At 38.5% G+C, this 25,163-nt stretch overlaps 1 protein-coding gene across 1 annotated transcript in view; it reads left to right on the top strand.

Annotated features, from left to right (window-relative positions):
- The first annotated feature begins 345 nt into the window (after positions 1 to 345).
- RORB (RAR related orphan receptor B) overlaps positions 346 to 25,163 on the top strand; it is a 195,679-nt gene continuing 170,861 nt past the window's right edge. The window contains exon 1 of the mRNA XM_053656583.1: positions 346 to 964. Coding sequence (XP_053512558.1) covers positions 958 to 964 — 7 coding nt within the window. The 5' untranslated portion in view covers positions 346 to 957. The remainder of the gene's footprint in view (positions 965 to 25,163) is intronic.

Here is a 25,163-nt window from a genome sequence, read left to right as displayed (position 1 = left end):
CGGTCAGGGTCCTCTCCCCACTCCTTGAGTCGTAAGTAAATGTCACCTGCACATCTTCCCGACTCTCTCTGTCGGTTCTTCTCGTCCCCTACACACTTAGGACAGTCTCAAATACCCATTTGCAGCCCTGGTCGTCTCCAGCTCCAGTGTCCCTAACCCCAGCGTCTCCCCACGGATCTGGTCCCCTCCCCCGCGGTCCCAACCCTTCCAGGCGCTACCGGGCGCTGATTGGCCGTGGCGCTGACAGGAGGCGGGGCCTGGAAGTCCCGGCCAAACCCGCCCCCGCGTATAAGCCCCTTCTCGGCTCTCTCTTTGCATCTCTCTCCTCTCTTTCTCTCTCGCTCCCTTCCTCCCTGTAACTGAGCAGTGAAAATTCATATTGTGGATCCACTAACAGGCACAGATGTCATGTGAAAACGCACATGCTCTGCCATCCACACCGCCTTTCTTTTCTTTCTGATTCCTCTTTTTTTTTCCCCTTGCTCCTTCTCCCTCTTCTTTGTAACTAACAAAACCACCACCAACTCCTCCTGCTGCTGCTGCCCTTTTTCCTCCTCCTCAGTCCAAGTGATCACAAAAGAAATCTTCTGAGCCGGAGGCCGTGGCAATTTAAAAAAAGCAAGCACATTGGAGAGAAAGAAAAACAAAAGCAAAGCAAAACCCAGGCACCAGCCAGCCAGCACATTTTTTTTCACCCTTTCTGAAAACAAACAAACAACCAAACAACCATCAAAACAGTCATCACTACCATTATCAAAACTGTTAACACAGCGGCGGCGGCGGCGGCGGCAAACGTCACCCTCCGGCCACGGCGTCCGCCTAAAGGGATGGTTTCCTCAGCAGAGCAGCTCTTCGCCGACCACCTTCTTCACTCGTGCTGAGCGGGATTTTTGGGTTCTCCAGGGTTTGGGCTGGGAGCAGCTTCATGACTACGCGGAACAGGAGAGCGGCCACACCATGCGAGGTAAGCGAGCCCGCGGGCACTGAGGCTCCACGGGTCCGGCCGACTCCAGCCAGAGGGAGACCTGGGGGAGGGGAGCGCACCCAGACGAAGGGGAAGAGGTTGGCGGGGCGCAGCTCCCTACTTCGCCTTCTCAGGTGGGCTACAAACGGCCTGGGCGTGGAAAGTTGTGGGGAGGCGTTCATGGCCTCTTGGGGCGCTTTTTGGAGAAAGGAGCTATCCTAGTTGCTTCTTCCCAGTCCTTGAGTTGCACTGAACCCTTCTGCTTGTGGCTTTCTGGTGCGGAAGCGTATATGGGATGGAGGGGGAGCCGGGAAAGGGATGTCTCTCAGCAGAAGCAGCGAAAAGCGGCCGGCGCGTGGTGGTTGCCTGCTCTGGTTGGACTCGTTGGGCGCACCAGAGGGAGGTGGGGCGGGAGCGCGCGGTCACATACTCTGCAGATTACAAGGCCCACCAGCGTCCTGGCAGGTTGACGCGTCCCTTCCTGCGAGAGGTAGGCAGAGGGACGGTGTCGCCGAGAGGGACTCGAATTCCGGGATCCTCCGCTGCGCCCGTCTGTCGCGCGGGCCCTGCGCTCAGGCCAAGTCTGCGTGCCCGAGCCCGCGCAGACCAGGGACGAGCGCCCACCCGAAAAAGTTGCACAGAGAAAGTTCCAGAGGAGAGGAGAACTTGCACTACCAGCAGTGGGAAGGCTCTTTTGTCAAAGGGCTGCTGCGGTGGGCGGTGCTTCTGCAGAGCTGGTGCCAAGACCCCCCGCGGTGACGCCGCAGGACCCCTGGGCGAGGTGGTAGCTGTTGGGTGTCGCTCAGGGTCCAGAGACCAGACACCGGCTCCTGTTGCACTCTGGGCTACTGAAGCAGCTGACCAGGCCGGCTTTAGGAAGTTGCTTTGTTTGTTTCCTCCCCTGTGTTGCCGGGATTTTCAGGTTTTCTGCGCAGAGTGTCCGGACCCGTTCTCCCTTACTTTCCACTGGGCCACAACTTTACTCTTCTCTTGGAGAGCAGGCCGGGTGCCCACGCGCCATGGGGAGATCCTCTGGGCACAATCTCACCCCACTCCACCCCCCAGTTTTTCTTTCTGGCCACTCTGCGGTCTGTGAAGAGTAGTGGGTAATATTCTACCCACTTCGCGCTACCCACCTGGTCCTGGCAACAGAAAAGTTGGAAAGGGACAGCTCCAGACCTTCCTACATCCCTGACTGCGCGACAGGTGGATTAGGCAGGAAGATCTTGGGAGAGTTAGGCTATAAACACTAATCGTTTCCACTCTGTTCACCTGCCACCAACTCCCCCCATGCCTCTCTAGGAGAGCACCGAGGGTGCAGTGGGCATGCTCTCCCTGCTCAGCAGGCGGTGAGCCCCGGCCCGGACCCTTAAGGCAGAGAATGGGTAAGCCAGCTGAACCCAGGCAAGAAAGAAAAGTAGGAGGGGGAACGGAGAGGCCGGGTGGGAGGGAGGGAGGGAGCTGAAGACAAGGAACTGGGACGTCCTGGTGGAATGGTCTTCACTGACCCCCGCACTGGGAATAGGGGCCCCCATGAGTGAGAGCACGTTCCAGTTTAGTATCCCAGTTGGGAGCTTGGTCACATGTTCCACTATCCAAATTCTTTTGGAAGCCGAGTTTTGGGTTCTTTTCTTTTCTTTTCTTTTTCTTTTTTTCTGTCCCATCTCACCATCACCCCCTCTCCGTGCAGGTTTCCTCTGCTCGGGTCTGGGACTGCTAGTTCCTCCTTTCATTACTTCTTTCCTTCGAACACTCCTCTTAAGCTGGGTTTTTATGTTCAGAAGGTCCAAAACCAGGCACCATCTCAGCTCTGACTGGGCCCTAGGACCTGGGGAATAAAAGCCACTCACTCTCCCCTTAAATTGTAGAAAACAGAAAAGGGCCAGACAGGAGTGGATGCAGCTGGATCGCACTGCTCCTGAAGGAGCTGTTTGCCACAGCGGTAGTCTGGGTCCCACACCTTCTCTCTTTCTGGACTCGAGAAGCTTGAAGGGTTGAAAGTCAGGCTCTCACCTCATGCTAAGAGAAGCCAATCTAAGCCCGCATCTGCGTTCTAGAGGGCACCACCCTTGCCAGGCTGCCCTTCAAGTTCTAACTTAAGCCGGCTGTCAGGCAGCCTAGTGGGACGAGCTGGAGTAAAACCAAGATTGAAAGGTGGTGGGGTCTTTCTCTCGTTCTCCGGGTCTCTCCTTCTTTGACCCCCTACTGTCTCTCCTCTGCCATTGCTGCGCATTTGCTACAGACCTTGCCCTCCAGCGATATCAGGGGTTACTCTTTAAGGATGAGTTGAGAAAAGAGCCAGGCTATTCAGACGTCTTGTGGGAATCAGGGGTTGAACTTGAATGTGAACTTGAGAAGTGAGAGTAGAAATGAATCAGCTTTCTCTTGTGCCTGGGCTGCTAAGCAGCCTGTCCTGGGAGGAGGAAGGCGATTTTGAGTTCAGCTCTACAGTGTGCCCACTTCATTTCCCCGCTAGACTACACACGCACGCGCGCGCGCGATCACACGCTCAGAGGGCCCCCATCCCCAGTCAGTGCCTCGGCTTGGCTCCGCTGTCTGCAGTTGGCGACCGTTCTGTTCAGACAGGGAGTCGAAAACTTGGTCCAGGATTGAGCGGTCCCCCCTGGGACCAATCCAGCAAATACATCCCCACCCCCGCCTCCACCAGGTCCAGCGTATTTAAGAGATTTTTATCCCCAGGGAAGCTCTGGGGTAAGAAAGGGGTTAAGGGGCTCTGGTCTTTGAGGTCATTGTCCTGCTCCACATCAGAACTGAGTCCTGGTCGGACGCAGTGGCTTACTCGGGGCTGGCCTGAGGCGGAGTTGATTGTATTTGGTGGCACAAAAACCATTTCACCCTTTGTGTGATAGAAGGTACCACATCAGTTCTATGCACCCTTCTTCGCAGATTGCATTATTGAAAATAACTTCTAAAGACAGAAGGGACTTGTAATTGGGTCCATTCATGGGTCAGAAACAAGTAAGCCAAGGTGTGGGTTTCAAGACTTCTTCCTGAGAGTCGTCGGGTCAGCTGTGGATTCCACAGGGGCACCGAAATGGTCGGGTTTTCAGCCCTGCCTCCGCAGAAAACCCTGCTTCCCCAAACAGGGGCACAGATGTCGTGCAATCAATAGGTGATTGTGTCTCGGCGGATTAGAAATCTGGTTTTATGCTTGCTGTAAACAAGAATGTGGCTTGGCTTTTCTAAAGCCCAGTTTTCATATGTTATTTTCAGGTAGTTAATTTTTATTAATTACTAACTTTGGGGGGGGGGGGATATTGCTTGCTTTCTGAGATATAGCAGCCCTTCAGAAATCTGGAGCTTGGAATGTCTCGCAGGCCAGGCCTTTGGATCCCTTAAACAAGTTCTTGATCTCAATTTCCTGCACAAATTTCAATGTCATATTTGTAACCAACATTTCACCTTCCACAATTAAAAAACCTTGTTGGAAGGATATCTCTGTCAGTAATCTGTTAATAATAGTTCTTTTAAGTAATTATGGGTAAGCTGTCTTCATTCTGAGAAAAGTAAACATTCAAACAGTTTAAAGAAAAATCCAATCCTAAAGCTATATTTTAAGTATCATTGAGAATATACAGCCACAAAAATAAAATATTTTCTTCCTTCTTGGGACTCTCTCCTCTCCCTTCCCCAGCATCCTGGGTGAATTTGTAACAGGACATATTACAACCAGAAGTTCGAGACACCCTGGGCTTGTGGAACACATATTACAGCCACCGAGCCTTTTTACTTTCCTGTGTTTGCAGAAAACCAGGAACTAGCAAACCAAGATGGTTTAAAGGAAGAAATATAAAGGAAGAAATTTTGAGCAGCAAGCTCATAAACATGAAGAATAAAAGATTAAAACACCTTGGTTAGCATCCACTTAAAACTTTGTAGATTTCCCATCAACAACAGACTAGCTTTTGCTCATTAGAAAACCCTCAAAAGATAGTTTCTTGCATCATTATTAAAGTGGTTTATGTTAGCTTTTACTTTAACACAAATAATACTTTTATTTTATACTCTTAATCAAGTAACAAATGTTAACATTTATTTTGATAACAGTTTGTTATATACTAAACCACTAAGAGCCTAAAGCAATCATCCAGGTGTGTACTTGTATACATCGTATTTTAAATCTAAGTGTTCCAGAGTCATGAGACCTAATTTTTCATCACCAAGGGTTTTATAGCACCAAGAAAATATGAACTTTCAGGGTCAGTCTTCATGAAAATAATATTTGAACTGCGTAGTAATACCGACTTTTCGTCTAAAAGAATTATCATCAAGATTTTTAAATGATTTAATACAGGAAGTTTTTCTCCATAAAAATGCAAGTAAAGCTTTTTTCAGCTATTGTTTCACATTGTATAAACTTGTATTCTTTTAGGAATACAAGGAATGTTGTGGCCTGTGTAGTTTTGTACTTTCGATACAAAATAAAAGTGTGACTCATAACACATTAACTAGATTTTTTACTGAAATAATGATATGCTCCTAATTTAATGTACATCTCATAGCATTTGACTAATGCAGGGTTAAAAATTAGAATAGCAAATTAGTAAGTTTTAAAATTCTATATGTGTGAGCCTGCTGGTGTTCCGCAAATTTGTAAATAAAGTGAGGTTTAAAATCATGAACGATAGCATCAATACCACTGTGCATTGGTGAAATCCAAGCCTTACAGGTAATTAATTATATGAGGAAATAGGAGAAATAATGTGAAAGTTAAGAACATCAAATTCTGTACAGACTGAAGCAAATCAAAGGTTATGAGTGTGTGTTATTAGTGCTAAAGTTATTAGTGATTAAGGTGACTTAAGATATATTTTTTATCATTTTAATATTATGAAGAAAATTTCTTAAGACTAAATCATTTCTGTATTTATCCTATAAAAACAAAGACTATGGTTTTAAATTGTATTGTCATTAATTTAATGTTACTGACATTAACAAGTTATTTTATAGTTATGTTAAAATATACAGAAAAATAAATGCTAGAAATGGACATTGTGCTTAATAATTAATAAGGTTTTTTATTATACATGTATTTTTACTGTTTCATTCATTCTTATCTAAAGGAAAGAAATTAAATAAACAAATGAAATATCTTTTTCTAATGTAATGAATGATGACCCTTGATAAAATGAGCACTTTACACACAAAGTATTACTCCTGTAATTTTGCAGTCATCTTCCCATTACAGCTTCTTGTAAATATTTGTCTTACTTTGAACAGAATCTCTGACTTAACAGAATCTCTAGCAGATAATAGCAGTCTTTGGAGGCGTCTGTTGATATACACTGATACACAATATGTGTATGTATGTGCCTATAACCACCCACTCAGACAAGAAGAATATTTGAGGGAGGAAATCATTCTGATCTTCCCTTTCACAATCCAGACTTCCAAATTCAAACATATTTAGAGAAACACAAGCAACTTTCCAGAGCATTCAAGAAGAAAAGATGAATACATGTGGTTCTTGAGCCTCATTTAAAAAGAAACTATTAATAGCATCTATTTTCAAATAATCTACACAAAATATCATTATACCACCTAATGATAATTAGAGAGAAAAGAAATCAAAGAATTCAGGTCTGCCAAAAAAATAAAATATTCCCTCCCAAATTAAGCAACGAATTCATAGATAACAAGGCTTATGCCATGAATTTGATGTCTCCTTTGTAGCTCAAGACAAAGGGAGCATAGAGGAATAAATATTGATTGAACTAATCATCTGATGAATAGAAATGAGATGTACCAGTGCACCAATATAATAGGCCATGTTAACTAGTTCTTTCATAGCGCATATGCTGCCCTTTCAACCCCTGACCCCATCCATTCACTTCTTAATGAGGGAAACCACAGGTGTTATAACGGCATTTATAGTGAATCAACGTAAATATAATAACCATGTGGTTAACTAATGGCATCGGGGGTGGGGATGGGTTCTTAGGACAGGCAATGTTGTGGTCATAGTGTCACAGAGTTATGATGCATTGCATTTTACTTAGAATTTTTGGCTTGCTCTATCTTTTAAAATATAGCTATGGGGCCATGAATAAATTTTAAGTCCTGGATTTGTTGTTTCCGTGATAAGTACAATTTTATTAGTGCTTTTATCAGGAGTTAAAGTGCAGTTTAACATATTAATATCTTGCATGGTAAGCATCCAAAACATTTAAAAATAACACAAAAGGTATAATATTTTATACTTAGTGTAAGATACATTTGTCTTGGTTAGCGGCTACTTATAAATATGGGAAAGAAAACATAACTTTATAATAATTACATTATAAATTTTGTATTAAAATTAAATTGGGATATTCTCGGCTTAAGCATGTTCTTACGAAGGCCAAATGAATGTGTCACCTTTTGCCAAAACATGAGCCTAAAGTAATTTGTTTTGACTTAAATGTGTTCCCCTCTGCTCAGTAAATATTTCATTAACTGGTCGGGTATGCTGACCTTGTAAATTACTTTACCAGACAGGGTATTTGTTCATGACATTTTTTGTATGATTAGTTATCATATCATGTGGTTATAAGGTATCATATCATTTCCGTGAATTATATTTCTCTAATTCACAGAAATCACAGGCATAAGCAAAGAAAGAGCAACTTAATCTAGTTTACTGAATTATGTTTTTGTGACTCGCCTACTTATTACTTTGTACGCATGTAAATCCAGTATCCTGGCATCATGGCACATACAAAAGATTTGGGATGCTTAAAAGAAAATGTTTTATCTCATAGCAAAGCTTTTTTCCAAAGCATATTGCAAGAAGTCAATTTTGAATCATATTTTTAAAAACTTTTAAGCATTTTCTTTCTTACATGAATTCCATTAGAATTATGTTATCAGATGACGATGACAAATATATACTCTCTTAATTTCAAATAAGAAGTGCAAAAGGTGCTCTCTGATTTGGGCACAAAATTATCTTTAAAACAGAACATCAAAAGCTTTTCTAAAAAGGCCTTGGCATTTATAAGCATTGCTTGGCATGAAATAAATGAGTATTGGTGCTGCAAAAAAATTGTAGAATAACTTTTTATTTTAGTTTTCTAACCAGTTTATAAAAAATATTTTCAAATACAAATTTTTCCCCTTACTTAGGACCAAATTTGATTCTGCCTCTTCTGAAAACTTTGTCAAATTCACCAGTCAACTGATTTCTAGGATCCCAAATTAAAATATCTTCTTGAATATAAGAATAAGATCATCTTCAAAAATGTTTCTACTTTTCAGTTTTAACACAAAAAGGGACAAAGTCCAAGATTTCTCTCTCTCTCTCTCTCTCTCTCTCTCTCTATATATATATATATATATATATATATATATATATATATATCTCCAAACAGAAATGTATGCAACTCACATTTATTTACTCATGATTTATTTATTTAAGTACTCAAAGCCAGGCCCAGTACTGGGCCCTAAAGATGCTCAGGTTGATAGTGCACCGGTCAACTGGGGAGACTCCTCTACGATCAAAGCAAAAGCAGAACAAATAGAGAGGGGCGCTCTCAGCCGACAGAATGGCTCTCACAGGGAAGTGATATCTAAGATAGGCCTGTACAGATAAGTAGAGGGCCATCTTTGGGTGATTTGTTCATCATAAATGAGGCTCTTTAAACCATAGTTTGTTGTATTCCTCAATTGCCTTTTATAGTTGGTACTATGTGAAAGTTTGTTTATTGACATAGAACCATTCCGAAGAGCATGTTCTGATGCAGAGAAAGTAGTAGTATTGCTCTTAAATGAAGCTTTGATTAGCAAAACAATTTTAAAGCCACAATTTTTAAAGAACCTCTAAAGTAATAATTAAATTGCAACAAGAAAATGTACTGAAGGAGACAAAACGCTGGTGTGGGGAAGAGAGGAACATAAAAAATTTAAAAGGATCACCAGGAAAATAAATTGGAAAATACTTTATAATATCTCTATAATTTGTTTTTATAAAAGACATTTCTACTTTTGAAAAATAAGGAAATGGCTGTATATATTGAGTTTCATGTTCTTTAACATTTAAGGTATTACCTGAAAACAGTGATATCTGCTCTGGAGAGAATCTTAGATTACTAGATACCAGGGAGAATAAAATCCATTGAAGTAACAGGGTGTGCCGGCAGTGTCTGAGGGCCACAGTAATGTTCTTCAAACTCTTACATTCCAAGAACTTGGATATAAGATTGAACTATGAAAATTAAACAATAAATCCTACACCTAATGGTATTACAGACTTTTGAGGTCTTCTCTCTCGTAAGCGTAATTAAAGAAGGAAAATCCTAGACTGCTAGGATTTTCAGTAACATAAACGTGCGTGTGAGGAGCAACTGTTGGCCGTGTTCATCCCAGCATTATTTATGGGTAAATCCCCGATCGGGCTGAAAAGAAAAATAACCACTATACTTCACAATTAGGATCTTCATTTTGAAATGATAATTTGGCATTCCAGTTTTGTACGTTAGTCCTGGTGAGCTTAGTTAACTTGAATCCTCATACTAAGGTCTAATCCACTCTGAAACACTGCCAAGATCAAGTTTCTGAACCTACAAAGCTGAAAACCAGACCCTGGACTGGGGAGAATTCACAAAGTGTCACCATTTGAGACAACCAGGCAGCCAAATTGTTACTCTTGCTTATAAACCTCTTCATTAGCATGAACCTCATCTTCAAATTACTACATGGTAAGCAAGACCACTAAGTCATGTATCTTCATCTTGAAAAATAGATACATTTTTTAAAATATTGATTATTAATTAGAGTTTATTAGACCAAGGAAGAGTGCTCTTCTGTTGTAACACATCCTAATAATTAAAGGGCTATTGTACTTGATTTGATTATTTCTCGGAACTGGAAGAATTTAAGAAGTGACTGAATGACCCCACTTCTTGAGGCTTTTCTAAAAATGTGAAAGGTTGGATTGAACAGTTACTTAATGAGGCAACTGGTTTTCTGGTTTTCCCTCACCTCTTAGTGTTATTCTTCTGATGCTCATATGTTATAGGACAGTGGACTCCTATACCCACTTCATGCTGTGCCTGGGCCAGTGCACTGTTCTGAGTAGTAAATGCAGATTTAACCTTTGGAGAAGAGCAGTTTTATTTGAAATGCTGGGTATAATGTAAGTCTAGACTTTTACTCCAGTTTTTTAAGAAAATATGCCTACTGCTTAGTAAATATTGTTGCCTGTAATTAATTCTGAGAATATGCAATTCAGAATAGTACTATTTTATTTGCCTAAATGGTGTGATCAAAATGATTAAAGCTAATTACTCATCAAACTGCATTTACAATAACTTCACCTGTGCAAGGCATGGTTCTCAAAAGTGCTTCATATGGGTTCCAAATAATTGATGTGAAAACCCATATTCTAAATTTCTCAAGTGAAAATTTCATATGATAGCCTGAGACAGAATGAACATTCAAGTATTATTTTATCATCCAGCAGCTGCTGGCTTCTAAATTCCAGAACCAAACAAGTTTAAAGAACTTAGATATGTTGCTCCTAATGTATAATTGGTTGGTCAAATAATAAAATTACTATATAGGAAATTTTCTATTAACTTCTACATAAGTTATGTCTGGCACATAGTGAAGGAATTAAACACTTTTCTTTAAAAAAAAGAAAGAAGAAACCTTGTTCCAAATTTCCACAGTTTTTGAATATGAACAAATGTCATACAGTCTGGTTAAATACAGTAACATTTGTTCAGAAAAACACAGCATAGCATTAAGGTGCGATGTTTCATGGCAATAATTTGTTTTGTTTTTTACAGAAACAAAATATTTCAGATAAATTTATTTAGAAATATTCAGGATCCTAACCTATTCATCAGTTTGCTCTAAAATTAAATTAAAAACAAACAGACAAATATTCTGTGTTTTTTTTCTTTTCAATGCTACTTTTTTAAAAGGCTTGATTCTAAACACCCTCACCCATGGATATCTATTTTCATTCTTGTGATTAAAAAAAATAATTACAAAAGAATGGGGCTTTGGGAATATTTTTCCAAGGACAGCTCGAAAACATCAACGGTATGCTAATAGGGTAGCATTAATACCTTCCAGTTGTGTTTTTGTTTTATCTTGTTAACTAATATTTCTAAATGTCAGTCTGACTGCCACTCCTGTCACAATAAGTTCAAGTTTATTCTATTGGTTTTAGAAAGTGTGCGGTAATGAAACAAGTTGATCTGAATTTCTTTCCATTGAAATTTCAGTAATGATTCTGGAAAGGTTATCTAACCTGATTGACACAAGTGCTGATTTATAGTCAAAGAGAGACATTTTCATCATTTTACAATGACCAAAAAATAAAAGGAAATATATGGCAAAGTTATAGGTGACACCTTCAATAGTTGGTCAGGTTCAGTAAATCTTTATTATTGAGGACTTACAATGCATAACAGATGGTGCCTTCTAAGATAACAGTCTCAAGCACCACAAAGGTGGTTTCTTATAAATATCCTAAGGAATTTCTTAGATAATTTTTGTTTCATTTGAATTTCTTAAGTGTCCAATGTTCTCATCTCTTTTTTGCTAAATGAAAAAAATAGATGGCTTGTCCAAAATTATTTGTTACAAGAAGTGGAGAACAGAATTTGTCTTCAATCAAGGACTTCCAACTCTGAGCCCAGTTTTTATTGCACTATGCTTTCTCTCTTAAGGTGCACTATTTTTTGTCACCCTTGCACCCAAAGCAGACATCACTTAATCAGTCATGACATTAATACTTGCTAAGTCCAGATGCAACCTTCATTATCATTTGACAAGTATTGGTCCTCAGAAAGAAAACTTTTTATTAAAACTCTCTTGAGTGTTTTGGCCAAAGAACAAGTAATATTATATATAATGAAACCATTTTTCTTCAATCACATGATCTCCTTGAGCAAAACATACTTCTCCATAGTTTTCACCCCTAAAATAATGGTACTGACATTTACCAATCTCAGAAAAAAAATAAAATAAACATTATAGAATATCTATATATTCTACATAGAGATTATTCAGTAAAAATAATATATACATTGTCAAAGTATATACATTGAAATTTTTGTTACCATCATTGTCCCCTTGAAGACTCTAAAATATTATTTCATAAACTCAAATATGTCTTCTTTTGCAGAGATTTTCAAGTCTTTAGTAAAATTGTATATTTATAGAGCTTTCCTCCACTAAGATCCTAATTTATCTGCACTGACTTTAAGGAAGGAAACAACTTTATAATAAGTAGCTGCAAAGACCGCTGATGTCTCAATGTGGCGTAACTCTTCATTCAATAAACAACATGCACTTGCCCTTTAGTTTATAATGTTAAACTACTAATTTGTCTCTCCATTTATCAGTTTGCTCATGTGGTTTTTACTTTTGTCAAGGAAAGGATTACCTATCCTTGGCCATAAGCATTTCAAGCAAAAGAATGGGTTAAAAAACCTAGCATACCGCCCTGGGTTTAATTTTGCCTCATTGGAATTGGAAGTCTCAGCAGCACACCATCTTATCAAAGGCTTATTATCATCCTATCCAATACTATGTCTGTACAAGCATAAAGTATTTTACTAGAGAAATAACCTTGATGACATTAAAAAGATGCCTAGCAATATAAAGAAAAAAACAATTAAGTTTGACATTAATTCTAAATAAATGCTGAGTTCTGCTCCTCCTTAACAATATTGCAGTTTATCGTGTTTTGCCTTTTGGCTGAAACATAATATTCCTTAGATCACTCTGTCATTTATATGGTTAATTTTTATGCTTTCAAATTAAGTCCATTCACATTTTTTTAAAAGCACATTTATTAGCTCACTGTTATTGATTTTTCAGGCCTCTTCAGCGTAAGCTGTTCTATACAAACATAGCTAGAAACACCAGCCCACCCCATCATTTATTCTCCAGCACGCAAATTGATCTTATTATATAATGGTCCTGACTCCCACAACTAGACGGTAGGTAGAAAATAGATGGGGGGGGGGGGGCGGCAAGAATAGTATGGGAAATATAGAATCTAAAGAACTTGATACACGTGGTCATAAACTAAAGGGGGGATGGTGGAGGAGGGGTGTGCAGGGTGGAGGGAAATGGAGGGGGGAATAGAACCACTGTAATGGCATAATTAATAAAATATATTTAAAAAATAAAGAAAATGGACTGCATCAGAAACTGCATTGGATTGTCTTATACTCAGCTATCTAGTATGTTTACTAATATCACAATGAAAAAAACTGTAAGCTTATCTCAGGTGATTCTCTTTGTTTTGCCTCATGTAAAATACCTTCTTTGCTTGCTCTGTGTTTTAGAAATTATAGCCTATTTCTTTGTATGCATTAATTCTGTCTGTCTTTGTACTGTGACTGCTCTTAAGGAAAATCCTGAAAACATCCTTTCAAAAGGAACTCACTAAACCTGAAAGGAGCTGACAGATGCAGTCTCATCTTTTTACGAAGGTGGTAGCAGGTAAAATTAATAATAATACCTTGTCTGTGTTCAGCGCCCTAGAGTTCCCAGTGAGCTGCTGGAGACACCGCACCAGCGATCTTGTGAGAGGTGCGGGGTACATATGAATGCGAATGCGCCCTGGAAGCCAAAGGAAACCTCAACATATAAAGAGTGTTTTTTAAAGAGTTTAAAAATGCAGTCTCAATACATTAAAAATCATCCCCAAACAAAAACATGAATGATTGTTTTATAAAGAGGAAATACAAATGGCTAGTAAGCAATTGAAAAGGAAGAGCCTGATTTCACTTATTAAAGAAATTAAAACATGAGTGGCATCTTCACCTCTCAAAGTACAGAATGGTGTGATGAATTGGACACCCCAATATTCTATAGCGGGTGTTAATACTGGTACAATCATTGAGCCTACACCCTTAATAATGGCCATACTCTTTGGCCCAGTAATTCACCCTCTGGGAATCTTTCCACAGGAAATAAACTAAAATTGCAAAAGACTATACCTAAAGACATCGTAAGTGTCATTATAACATCTACAGCAATATAGGGAAACTTTGCTGTAATGCTCATTATGGCAGACTTTGACTTAGTAGGTGTTCACTTTCAACCACTATGCATTCACCATGTGTTTAATACACGTCACTAGCGTTAAGTGTTTACACAAACCTGCCAGTGCGTTTTAGGCTCTAGCGATAAAATGGTGAGCAAGAAAAATCCCTGACCTCACCAAACCTAAAGACTAATAAAAAAAGTTTGAATACAAAACTACAAATACTATATTACCTAAAGTATAAAAAATGCACAAAAACGAAAGTGAAGAAAACATACAAAAATGTTAAAAATTATCTTGGGATATTAAGATATCGGGTAATTTTGTTCTTATTCACTGCCATTTCTGTGCTTTCAATATGTCCCATACATTCTCTGTAGACTAGCCCTAAGAATCCGAGTTAATGCTCCTGCACAGTAGTAAGACTTTTTCTACAACTCATTGTATTTTAGCTCACCCATTTGCCTGAGGTCAGGTAGTATGATAATAAGGTTAAGGTTGAAAGTTTAATGGCTCATTGATAAAATTAACTTACTTAATATTTACACAACTATTTACTCATTCATTACCAAACATTTATCAAGGACCTATTATGCACCAGGCACCACCCTCTGTGTTAAAGTTACAGGATAAATATGATTCAGTCCCATTCTCTAAAGAGCTCAGAGTCTAGTCTCCTTGGAAGCTATATGCTGTAAATTGCAATAAATAATGAAAATAGCAGTGATGATAATAATATGTACCTTTAAAAAACTTTCTTCATTATTGGAAAAAGAAGAGTTCCCCCTTATTAATTTCTTATTAGGTGTAGCTTAATATTACCCCTTTTTTTCTCTGATGGCTTATATTAATTTGAGAAATATACTGCTTCAAATTTTGAAGAAAAGATAAGGATGGGGTACTCATATCGAGAAATTAATCAATGTGCTTTCCTTTCACCTTGTTTAAGCTTAGCCCATATATCTCTCCTGACAACACTGTGGGGCTTTGTGGTCCTTAGGGTGTCAAACACCAACACAGACACACTCAGTTCTCAAAATATAAGAATCTGGAGGATGCACCGACTCCTACTAATGGAGTTGTGGAAAACTTTCGAATACTTCTATAGTCTATGGTAGATGAGGTATCTAATTTGCCCCTAAGACTTTTGGAAATCTGTTGGTACTTAGCAGCGAAGAATTCAAATATGATGTTCATTGTTCAGGTGGTGGTCATTCATGGCCACTCATACCCCTAAGTCAGTGGTTCAAAACAGGTGCTGATTTTTGTCCCCGTTGTTATCTATGAGTCTGTTTCTATTTTATTTGTTGGTTTGTTTTGTTCACTACAGTTCACATATGAGTGAAATCACATGGTACTTGTCTTTCTTTGACTAGCTCATTTCCGTTAGTATAATAGTCTCCAGGTTCATCTGTGCTGCTGCAAAGTGTAAGGTTTCTTTCTTTTTTATGGCTGAGTAATATTCCATTGTATAAATGTACTACAGCTTTTTTACCCACTTATCTACTGATGGACACTTGGGCTGCTTCCCAATCTTAGCTATTATAAATAATGCTACAATGAACATAGGGGTGCATATACTCTTTCAAAATAGTGTTTGAGGTTTCTTGGGATATATTCCCAGAAGTGAAATCACTGGGTCAAAAGGCCATTTTGCCACATTCGGCAATGACAAGAGGCACTTTAGGTTGTCACAATTAGGAAGATGCTGCTGGCATCCAGTAGATAGAGGTTGGAAATGCTGCTAAACATTCCACAATGTACAGGACAGACCCCCCCAAAAAATTCTGCTGCCCAAAAATATCCATGGTACGAAGAACAAGAAATACTATCCCAAGAGTGTATGAAGACTTCCTAAATGAAATCACAACTCCTCAGTTTTCCTACTTATTCTTTGAGAAACTTGGTTCTTTTTTTTCACACCCCCCCTTTGACAATAATCCTACTTCCACTTAACAAAAGAGAGACCAAATTCTCACTCATTTCAAATGATTTTATTATGTACATGGTTCCCAAGATGGAAATTTTCCCAGTGCACAAAAACAAAGGGACACTTTGAAATACTAATTTTGATCCTGAGAAAGGTGATGATTCTAGTGAATGCACAAAACATTTTTTGCAAATTGGGTAGTTTCTATTTCTTTACTTTCAACAAAAATTAAAGAAAGACTATTAAATTGTTAGTATAAATCATTAAAAATAGTTTTGATGACAAAATGCTATGTGATTTGAGACATATACTTCTGAAGAAGTTTAAAGAAATGGGTTAAATTACCATGGAAAAATTAGTTCCACTTCCAACTGCATAGTTACACAAATATATTTTTGAACATTTAAATCTCTAAAAACAAAAATAAGAATAGAAGTGATGCTAAACTCCATCACAATCTACTAATAAACAACAGACAAGCATAGGCAGCAGAACTGACTACAAGAAAAAGAAAGCCCCATTGGGCTTATTAAGAGATAAATTTTCTTTACATTTATTTTTATGTTTAGCAAATATAGAATCTGTAATATATTTGTTTAATTCATATCAATTGTAATTTAGTGATAATGATAATAATAAGTCAATCCAGAAAAAATGTTAATGCTCACAACTCATGTTCACAGAGGAAAAAATGTTAAATTTACTATAAATACATATTTTTGTTGCAGAGAAGTATAACCAGGTGATTATTAAAAGATTGTCACATAGAAAATTTTGACATTAGTATAACATTGTGTGGGTGGCAGTGTGAAATGAAAGTATGAATTTAAGGAGAAAATATATATTGTAAATTTTCTGTTACAGAGTGTTTATTTTTTCTTCTCAAATGTATTATACAGATATCAAAACATTTTCAGATTTAGATTCCATTAGTATATTTAAAGAGTGACTTAGTTTTATTGTGAAGTGTGTAATCTAAAATGCCTCAGAAGTTATATCCTTTGCAGTGATGTAGTATGTACTGTATCGTCTGATTTTACAATAGCTCTAGGTTGAAGGGGACTGGCTCAGGACCCCTGCTTCCTAGTTCATGATGGTTTGCCATGTTTTTTTCAGGTTCATATTAACCTGGTATCCTAACTGCTTAGGAAGTACATTAGACTGAGTACCTAGGCAACAACTGTTCCAAAGTCAAGAAGAACCAAGACTGACAACCTGCTCTCTAGGAACTTTTCTGAGATGATTAGGCACAATCATACCTGCAAAGCTTTGGACAATAACCAACTGTTCATATCACCCAAGTTTCTAAAGTTTGAGTGGTCTGTAGAAGTTCTGGATGACTGCCAACCTCAGAACCGGCAATAGTGATATAAAAACAATGACCTCCCTGAAAAAGAGGTGTTTCAGGACATTCCTCTAAACCAAGGGTCTGCAAACTTTTTCTCTAAAGCCTCAGGTAGTAATATTTTAGACTTTATGGCCCATGTGGTCTCTCTCACAACTACGCAATGTTGACATTGTAGCACAAAAGCAGCCATAGTCAATATGTAAGTGACTGATTCTGGCTATGTTCAAATGAAACTTCATTTACAAAAACACCTGGCAAGCTACACCATGGTGGGCAGTTGTTTGCTGAGCTCAGCACTGGATTGGCAAGTCCCTGAGGACAGGATCTGTGTCTTATTGAACTGAGTATTCTCATTACCTAGCACAAAATTTAACATCCATTAAGCATTGAATAAATGAGTGAAGGTATTCAAGCCTTAAGAAGCTAGTAGCCCTGGCTGGTGTAGCTCAGTGGATTGAGCACAGGCCTGCAAACCTAAGGATCGTGGTTCAATTCCCAGTCAGGGTACATGCCTGGGTTGCAGGCCAGTTCCCAGCAGGGAATGCACAAGAGGCAACCACACATTGATATTTCTCTCCCTCTCTCCTTCCCTTCCCCTCTAAAGATAAATAAATAAAAATCTTTTAAAAAATTTAAAAGGAAGATAGTAGTATATTAAAAATATGCTGCAATACAATGCATATTTTGGAGAATAAGAATGCTAAACCTCATAGAGCATAGGTATTAGCCAAGGAGAGCTATTCCTAGAAGTACTAAGCAGCTTGACCATAATTAATATAATGAATCTGCAGGATATTATTATGCATGTCTTTTTATTGAATAATTAATTAATACTCAAGTATAACTTCTTATATATTTATCTTCTCTATAGTTTGAACCCCTTGAGGTCAGACGTCTTTGAAGACCAAACTCTAAATTCTGTACCTTACCCACACATAATAGGTCATTGAAACTTCAAATTAACTGTGGACGAGAAAAGGTAACAAAAATAGCTAATTAACTAACTGATCAACAAATATTTGGTATGTCTAGTATGCTCTAAGCATAAAGTAGTTGTTAGAGGAGATCAAATGAAGAAAATTTATTTATTAAAAATAAATATATAGTGCTTATTATGTATTATATCCAGGTCTAATTCCTAATAAATGTTAAATCAGTTAATCCTCACAGCAAACCTATCATAAAGTACTGTTATAGTTCTGATAGGTGAGGAAACTGAGATACAGAAAGTTCAAGGAACTTGTCCAAAGTCATACATCTGCTAAATGGCAAAACTGGGATTCAGACCTAGGCAGGCCACCGCCTAAGTCTGTGTTCTTAAGTTATTACTTTCCTTAAGAGAAATCCTGAGTTTCTAAAGGACAGATATGAATCGTTAACTAAAATACAACACAGCATGGCATTGCCCAAGGACCTCTGTAACAGGAAAAGTCTAGATGAGTTAAGAAGTAAGGCCAATGTTACAGTGATAGGAAGAACTTTGTGGGAAGTCAGGAACTAAACCTTCAAATTGTGTGGAATTTTGTCAGCAAAGAATCATAAGAAGCTTTTCAGGTGGAAGGGCAGAGGGAACAGAAGTTTGGTGGCAGAATTGTAAGGCATATATTCTGTGTATATCACCCCAGACGAAACAAAGCATAAGAAGGAAAGAAACTAACTTTTACTCTACCCTTATTATGTGCCAGATCCCGTCATTGAATATACAGAGGGGTTTATACAATCCCAGGCATTAAAGTGAACTGTCAGGTTCCAGTCCAGGTTCTATTGCTATGTGGGTGGCCTGGGACAAGTTACTTAACTTCTCTGAGCTTCAAAGTGTTTGTAAAACAAGGATAAATGCTTACATTATGGGGTCATTGTAATTGTAAGGGTTGAGTTACATGAGATAACAGTATCAAGCACTCACATAGCGCCTTGGTATTAAATCCTTACTGAGTGCTTTATTTTTGTTCTTAAATATTATTGTCACAACACAATGTAAAGTGTAGTTGTCTCTATATTGCAAACAGAAAAGCTAAGGTTCAGGGCGTCTCAGACCTACATCTACAGCATGTGTTTAATTTTCCAAGTAGAACAGGCTTCCCAGAGAGTTCTCCTTGGGAAGCAGAGATCTGGTTAGACAGAGGAAAGAACTGAGACATGCTGAAATGTCAAATTAAACATTTTGCTGTACCACGGTGAAATTAGAATGCTGAGGCTCTAGTGTTTGAACTTTTGAAAAACTAAAATAAATGACTATTCCTTCTTTAAAATTTGCTTCTTAACCATATAGGGGTCACTGGATTAAAAGAGGAGTCAAGCAAAAAGGAGACAGGGGGTCTGGAGACTTGCTCTGGCGTATGCCAGAGTCAGAGGTTTAGCCGATCTCTTAACTCCCCTTGAACTTGTCTCATAGTAAGTGTCCTCACTTTCACTTAATATTTCTTAATGTACCTGTCAGCTTGATTTCAAGACATGGATTGAGAATAGCATTGCACCCAATTACAGAGAAAAACTCAAGATTGTTATGATAGCTTGGTTGTTTTTATTTTCTTATATATTCATTTACATTTGTTCAGCACGATCTGGTTGAAAAAGCTTAGACACAACATTTACCAGCTAAATATTGCAATGTTTCTGCACATTCCATCTCATGCAGGGTTATTATACTCATCAGGTTTGGTTTGGTTTTGTTTGTTTTTGTTTTGTTTGTTTTTGTTTTTTTCATAGCTGTGGAGGGTTGATCTGTTCTTTGGGGAAGTCTGTTTTATAAATGACTTTTAAATAGGAGCTTTTAAAATAGGAGCTATCCAATATTTTATTTTACTATATTTTGCACACAATTATGAAGACCCCACCAGTGCCTAAAATAGTTGAATCTTGCCTCTTCTTCCCACCAAAAATTATGATTTCCATCAGAAAAACTCAAAAATTTCACCTGAATCTACTTTCAAATATACACCTGCAAAATGCACGCATGATTAAAAAGATCCCTCAAATTCTCCATTATTTTATCTTATAACAAATACTTTCATTCATTATTTCATTTAGGCTCCCCACTGGGGGAACTCGTAATTCCAGTGGTGCTTTCTGCTACCACGACAGGTGCTGACATCAAGAATCGCAACTGTGAAACTTATGTAACTTGTACTATACTCAGCCCAGCATCTCACGGTCTAATTAAGTATGAACCCAGTCAGTTGGCAGAAAAATAGTGTTATGGTGCAGCTATTAGCACCTTGTTAGCAGTCCCAAACTTGCTTTCTCGGGCAGAACCTATTTCTGAATGCAAAGTTTTATATAGATGAAAGCCGTGATGTTTGAAAAGCACTTGATGAACTTACATTTTAAAAAAAAGGTTATTCTCTACTGGACATTTTCAATTAAAAAAAAATCTAACCCAGCATTCTTAAACAGGACAGGCATATTCCAAAATCATTATTTCACTTTTTAGGACTCAATATCTAGACAAAGTAGAGAAATGTATTTATTAATGCCACTACATGATAACTGGTGATGTGTGAAATATGCTACAAATGTGTTATATAAATGTGTTTTAAGGTCCTTGTTCCCCTAGCATTAATCTATATTTCTGTATTATTATCATCATCAGTAATTTTTACTGATCACTTACTACATGCGGGGCAGTTTTGTGTACTTTATGTCAATTACCTCACTTAATAATCAAAATAAGTCATTGAAATTAGGAATAAGCTTTTATGCACATTTCACACACGAGGGAAATGGAACATGAGAGGCACAGCAACCTGTTCAAGGTGACCTAGCTGGCACCTGGAGGAGTTGGGATTTGAATCCAGGTTTTTAACAGTCCTGCTGCCTCCTCTTCCCATCATTCGCTTATGGCCAGAGGATACTGCAAGTTTATTTCCCCCTCTTGTTCTGTCTTGTCTATCTCAGATGCCCTTCCTGGGGTACATGACCTTCAGACACCTCCCTGACTCTTGCCAATCCAAAGTTAGGTGAATGGTCTGGGGAAATGATCTGCTCACCTTCCTTTTTAAGTTAGGCACAATATTAAACATGCCTCCTTGGCATCATTAATAAAACATCTGGAGTGAGAGGCTGATTATTCAAAATCACTTAAAAGCATGTCTTTTTATTTTAAGTGTGCATTGTGAAAATTTGCCACCAATGACCATACCCTACACCTGCCCCTGAGACAACCTGTCCTAATTGGAGTGCATGTGTCTCACACCCAAGTACAAGCAGCATCCAACACAATGATAATTTGCTGCTTCACGAAAGACAGACTATCTTGTGGGCATTCGGTGGAAAGAGTTGTAGATTTTAAATCAGGAGACATTTCGCTGCCCTTGACTGTGTACCCTTGACAAGTCACCTCTGTGATCTTACTTCCTGATTTCTAAAAGAGCTTGTCTCTGCGGCCCTCCACTTTACAGAGTGCATGGGTGCCTGCCTTTAAGTACAGTACTTGGATACATTGTTACCAGGGTTTGTTTCTCAGTTGTTTTAGTTATTAAGGAAACAGAGGCTTTCACAGATCTGGTAACTAGCCAAAACCAAAAGCAACAGGGATTCCAATTCAGGGCCGTGTGACTCAAAAATCCTGAACTGGATTGTCCTTTGTGATTCCAAAATCCAGTAGGTCTGTCCCGGACAAAATGCCTCGTCTCCGACTAATTAGAATCATAGTGAATGTCTACACAGCCCCATAATCTTACAATATGCCAAACGATACCATATTCATTAGGAGTATAGTAAAGCTCATATATATCAAAAGAGTCTTAATTGTTCTTGAATTCTATTATAGGACATATCACCAAGAAATTTAGCCTCGGTATCGGTTATACCCTAGTAAATGAGTTTACCGAATCTTTTCCCAAAAACATGTTTTCCCAGAGATAAACGGAGAGACCTCACGGGCCTGAAAGCTTGAAAATCTGTCTCCTGGAGACAGAGTGAAATGGGGCGGGCACAGAAAGGCCCTGCTGGTCTCCGGTAAATAGTCTACCCACTGCACAGTTTTGCGGAGGGCTTGTGCGGGTGCACGCCGGTGCTGCACGCAGGAAGTATTTAGAGAAGTGAGGGCAGGTAGCTTGTGTGGGAGACCAGGGAATTCAATGAAGGGAGATACTTTAGCCTTTCCTTTAAGTACATCTCCCTCCTGAGTACATTTACTTCCATCACAATGGACTAGAAGAGATCCTTGCTTAGTGGTGCGGAACCCTTGAGACCTAATTTAGCTTTTATAGGAAATTCAAAAAGAGAGAGACGGCACAAGAGCAAGAGAACAGAACAAAGATATGAGTTTGTACAGGGAATATTGATACTTCTGGACTGCCTCTGTAACTCTTTTGAAAGAAATTTTCTAAGTAAATGCTGACTTAGACGTTTCTGTTAGTGGAAGGCCCAAGCTCCTCCCGCAGAACAATGTGCTGCTCGAATCATCTTTACAATTCCCGACAGTCTGTCATCTCGGAAGCTCGAGTTCATTCGTTTTTATGCTGTGAAGGTCAGCAAACATTTTTGGAAAAATAAATTTTCCATTTTTAATTTCTTAAATGCGCCCTCACAAGGATGCCCAAAAATAGGAAAGTTACATAAATGCAAATTTAAAACATGCCCGACAAGCTGTGCCTGTTGGTCCCGATGATCATTTTTTACTCACATTTCACAGACATTTCCAAGAATTTCACCACACCCTTTGTTAACTACGTATCAATTAAAACACCTCCGAGAGGCAGGTACGATAATGTTATCTGTCTCCAACAGCGAAAGGCCCACTTTTTACCACCTGCTATCACGTAGAAAGAGGGGATGAGAGGTGGAAAGCCTGCCTCTAAGGGTTTCACAGAAGATGAAGAAAGACTTTTTTCACCACTTCTAGAGGGGGAAAAAAATCAGAGGCTTAACCAGGCAATCAGTGGGAGGAAGGACCAGAACACCGGTACTCCTATTCCTTCTCATCTATTGCAGCCATGACGTCTAATAAATTGTCATCCACAAGCCATTTTCTACACAAATACAAAGTTATTAGTGCAAAGAGCCCAAATTACTTTCGTGATGGCTCTCACAAAATGCCAATGGAAGGCAGACTGATTTTTAAAAAGGAAAAAGGCGGGGGGAGGAAAATATCGAGCTTTGAAATTAAGTATCTTTCTGCCCTATTTACTTTCTGAGTCAGCGAGGATCATCTTCCTAGCCCTCTGGGTCTCCGTTTTCTCACCTGTCCAATTGTACCTGTCCAATTGGATAGGTACAAGAATTAAAGAGGCAATACATGTCAAATGTAGCAGCTACTTAATTTGTAATGTTATTTTCTGATAGGTAGCAGTTATATATAACGTTTGCACTTCTTTTAAAAGATAGCCTTAAATAGTTCCACTGCACTGAACATGCCATTCATGTTTGTAGTATTGGCTTGCTTTTCTGTATAGGATGAACCTGCCTGTGGTTATTGCATGATAACAAGCTCGAGCATTATCATTAACCTTGGAGTCTTTCACATCCTTTAGTCTGTTTACTATCTATAGTTCCACACCATTTTAGGTCTGTTAGATTTGAATACAAAATAATTGTATATATATAATAGATAATTTATATAGAATTATAAATTCTGTGATTTAATGGGTTAATTAAACCAGGTCAGGATGTTGAATTGAGGCAATGGTCTTCACACAACCAACAATATATTTAGTTTATTAGGCAATGGGGTGCTGATGTTTCCTACCAGCTAAGAAAATATATCAAGAGAACTTCTCAGCTTCCAGTATCTGCCATTAACGACCAGTCTTAGAGGTCTGGAAACTGAAAGAAGGAAGAGGGCTTGGGCAGGAAGGTCTTCTTGTTTTTATTCTGGAAAGTTGATTTATTCAAAATAATGTTTTCATTTAGGGGTTTAATCATAGGCTCAAGATGATTCAGATGGTGATATCCAGCTGTAACAACAACAGCATCATGCAAAAAAATAACCACATGTACACTGAATCCCCTGAAAGTTTTCCATAACAGATCTCGGGATGAGAAATCATGCACGCTCATTCTATAATTAACTAAAGTGTTCTTTTTCTTTCACCATAATCCAAAAGGATTAGCCCATGACCTTTAGTTGGATAAATTGGGGGTATGGGGGGACGTAATTTACTCTGCTGCACAAAATTAAGTTCAGATTGTAAAATCTGACCAAAAAAAATCCAAGCACACATGAAAGTAAGCTTTTTCAGAAGCTTTAGAAAAAATCTTCACAGCAAATTTTTAAAAAATTCAATATCTCTATACTAAATGGCAGATTTCAATAATCTGCTTTAGAATTCTTCCTTAGGAATCTCCTGAAACCTCACAGTCATGTCACCTGGTTACTGAGTTAGTGACATGGAACACCAAGAAAGCCAGTTTTCTACAGTTTATCCCTAATCTCAGACTGTCACAAGACCTGTTTTTCATCGTTTTATCCCCACTACCTAACACAGTACCTGTCACATGGGTGTCTTTTGAATAAAGGCACCCAGGAAATGGAACCACACCTTGTTCTGCTAACTGTGATAGTATAAAAGAAATTAACCCCTTTCAAATGTTTTACTATGAAATTATGAGGACTGGTAAAGCAACATTATGCAACATTCCTGTCTATAAATATGCTTCTTGTGTATTACCTTCTGGTTGCAACAGACCTTGGCTATATTCCTGTTTTGCTTTTGTTTTCTGTGGTCATTCTACTGATACAGTTGATAAAAATGTATTGAGCAGTCACTTAAGAACTTTTCTTCAACAAAACAGAAGATGAATAAGTGAATGAATAAATGGAAGGACAGATAACTTTCTTTTCAGAGAATATCTATGGTTGCTGAATTTTAGCAGCACGCTTTTAATTCCAGTTTTACATTTTTAGCTCTAATAAGATATTGATCATCTTTGGAGAATTGCATTGTGTTGAACTTACTGATTT

The sequence above is a fragment of the Artibeus jamaicensis genome, unplaced genomic scaffold (assembly GCF_021234435.1).
Source record: "Artibeus jamaicensis isolate MK-2021 breed Jamaican fruit bat unplaced genomic scaffold, CSHL_Jam_final scaffold_1964, whole genome shotgun sequence".
NCBI classification, from domain to species: Eukaryota; Metazoa; Chordata; class Mammalia; order Chiroptera; family Phyllostomidae; genus Artibeus; species Artibeus jamaicensis.
This window is presented reverse-complemented; position numbering and strand designations above follow the sequence as displayed.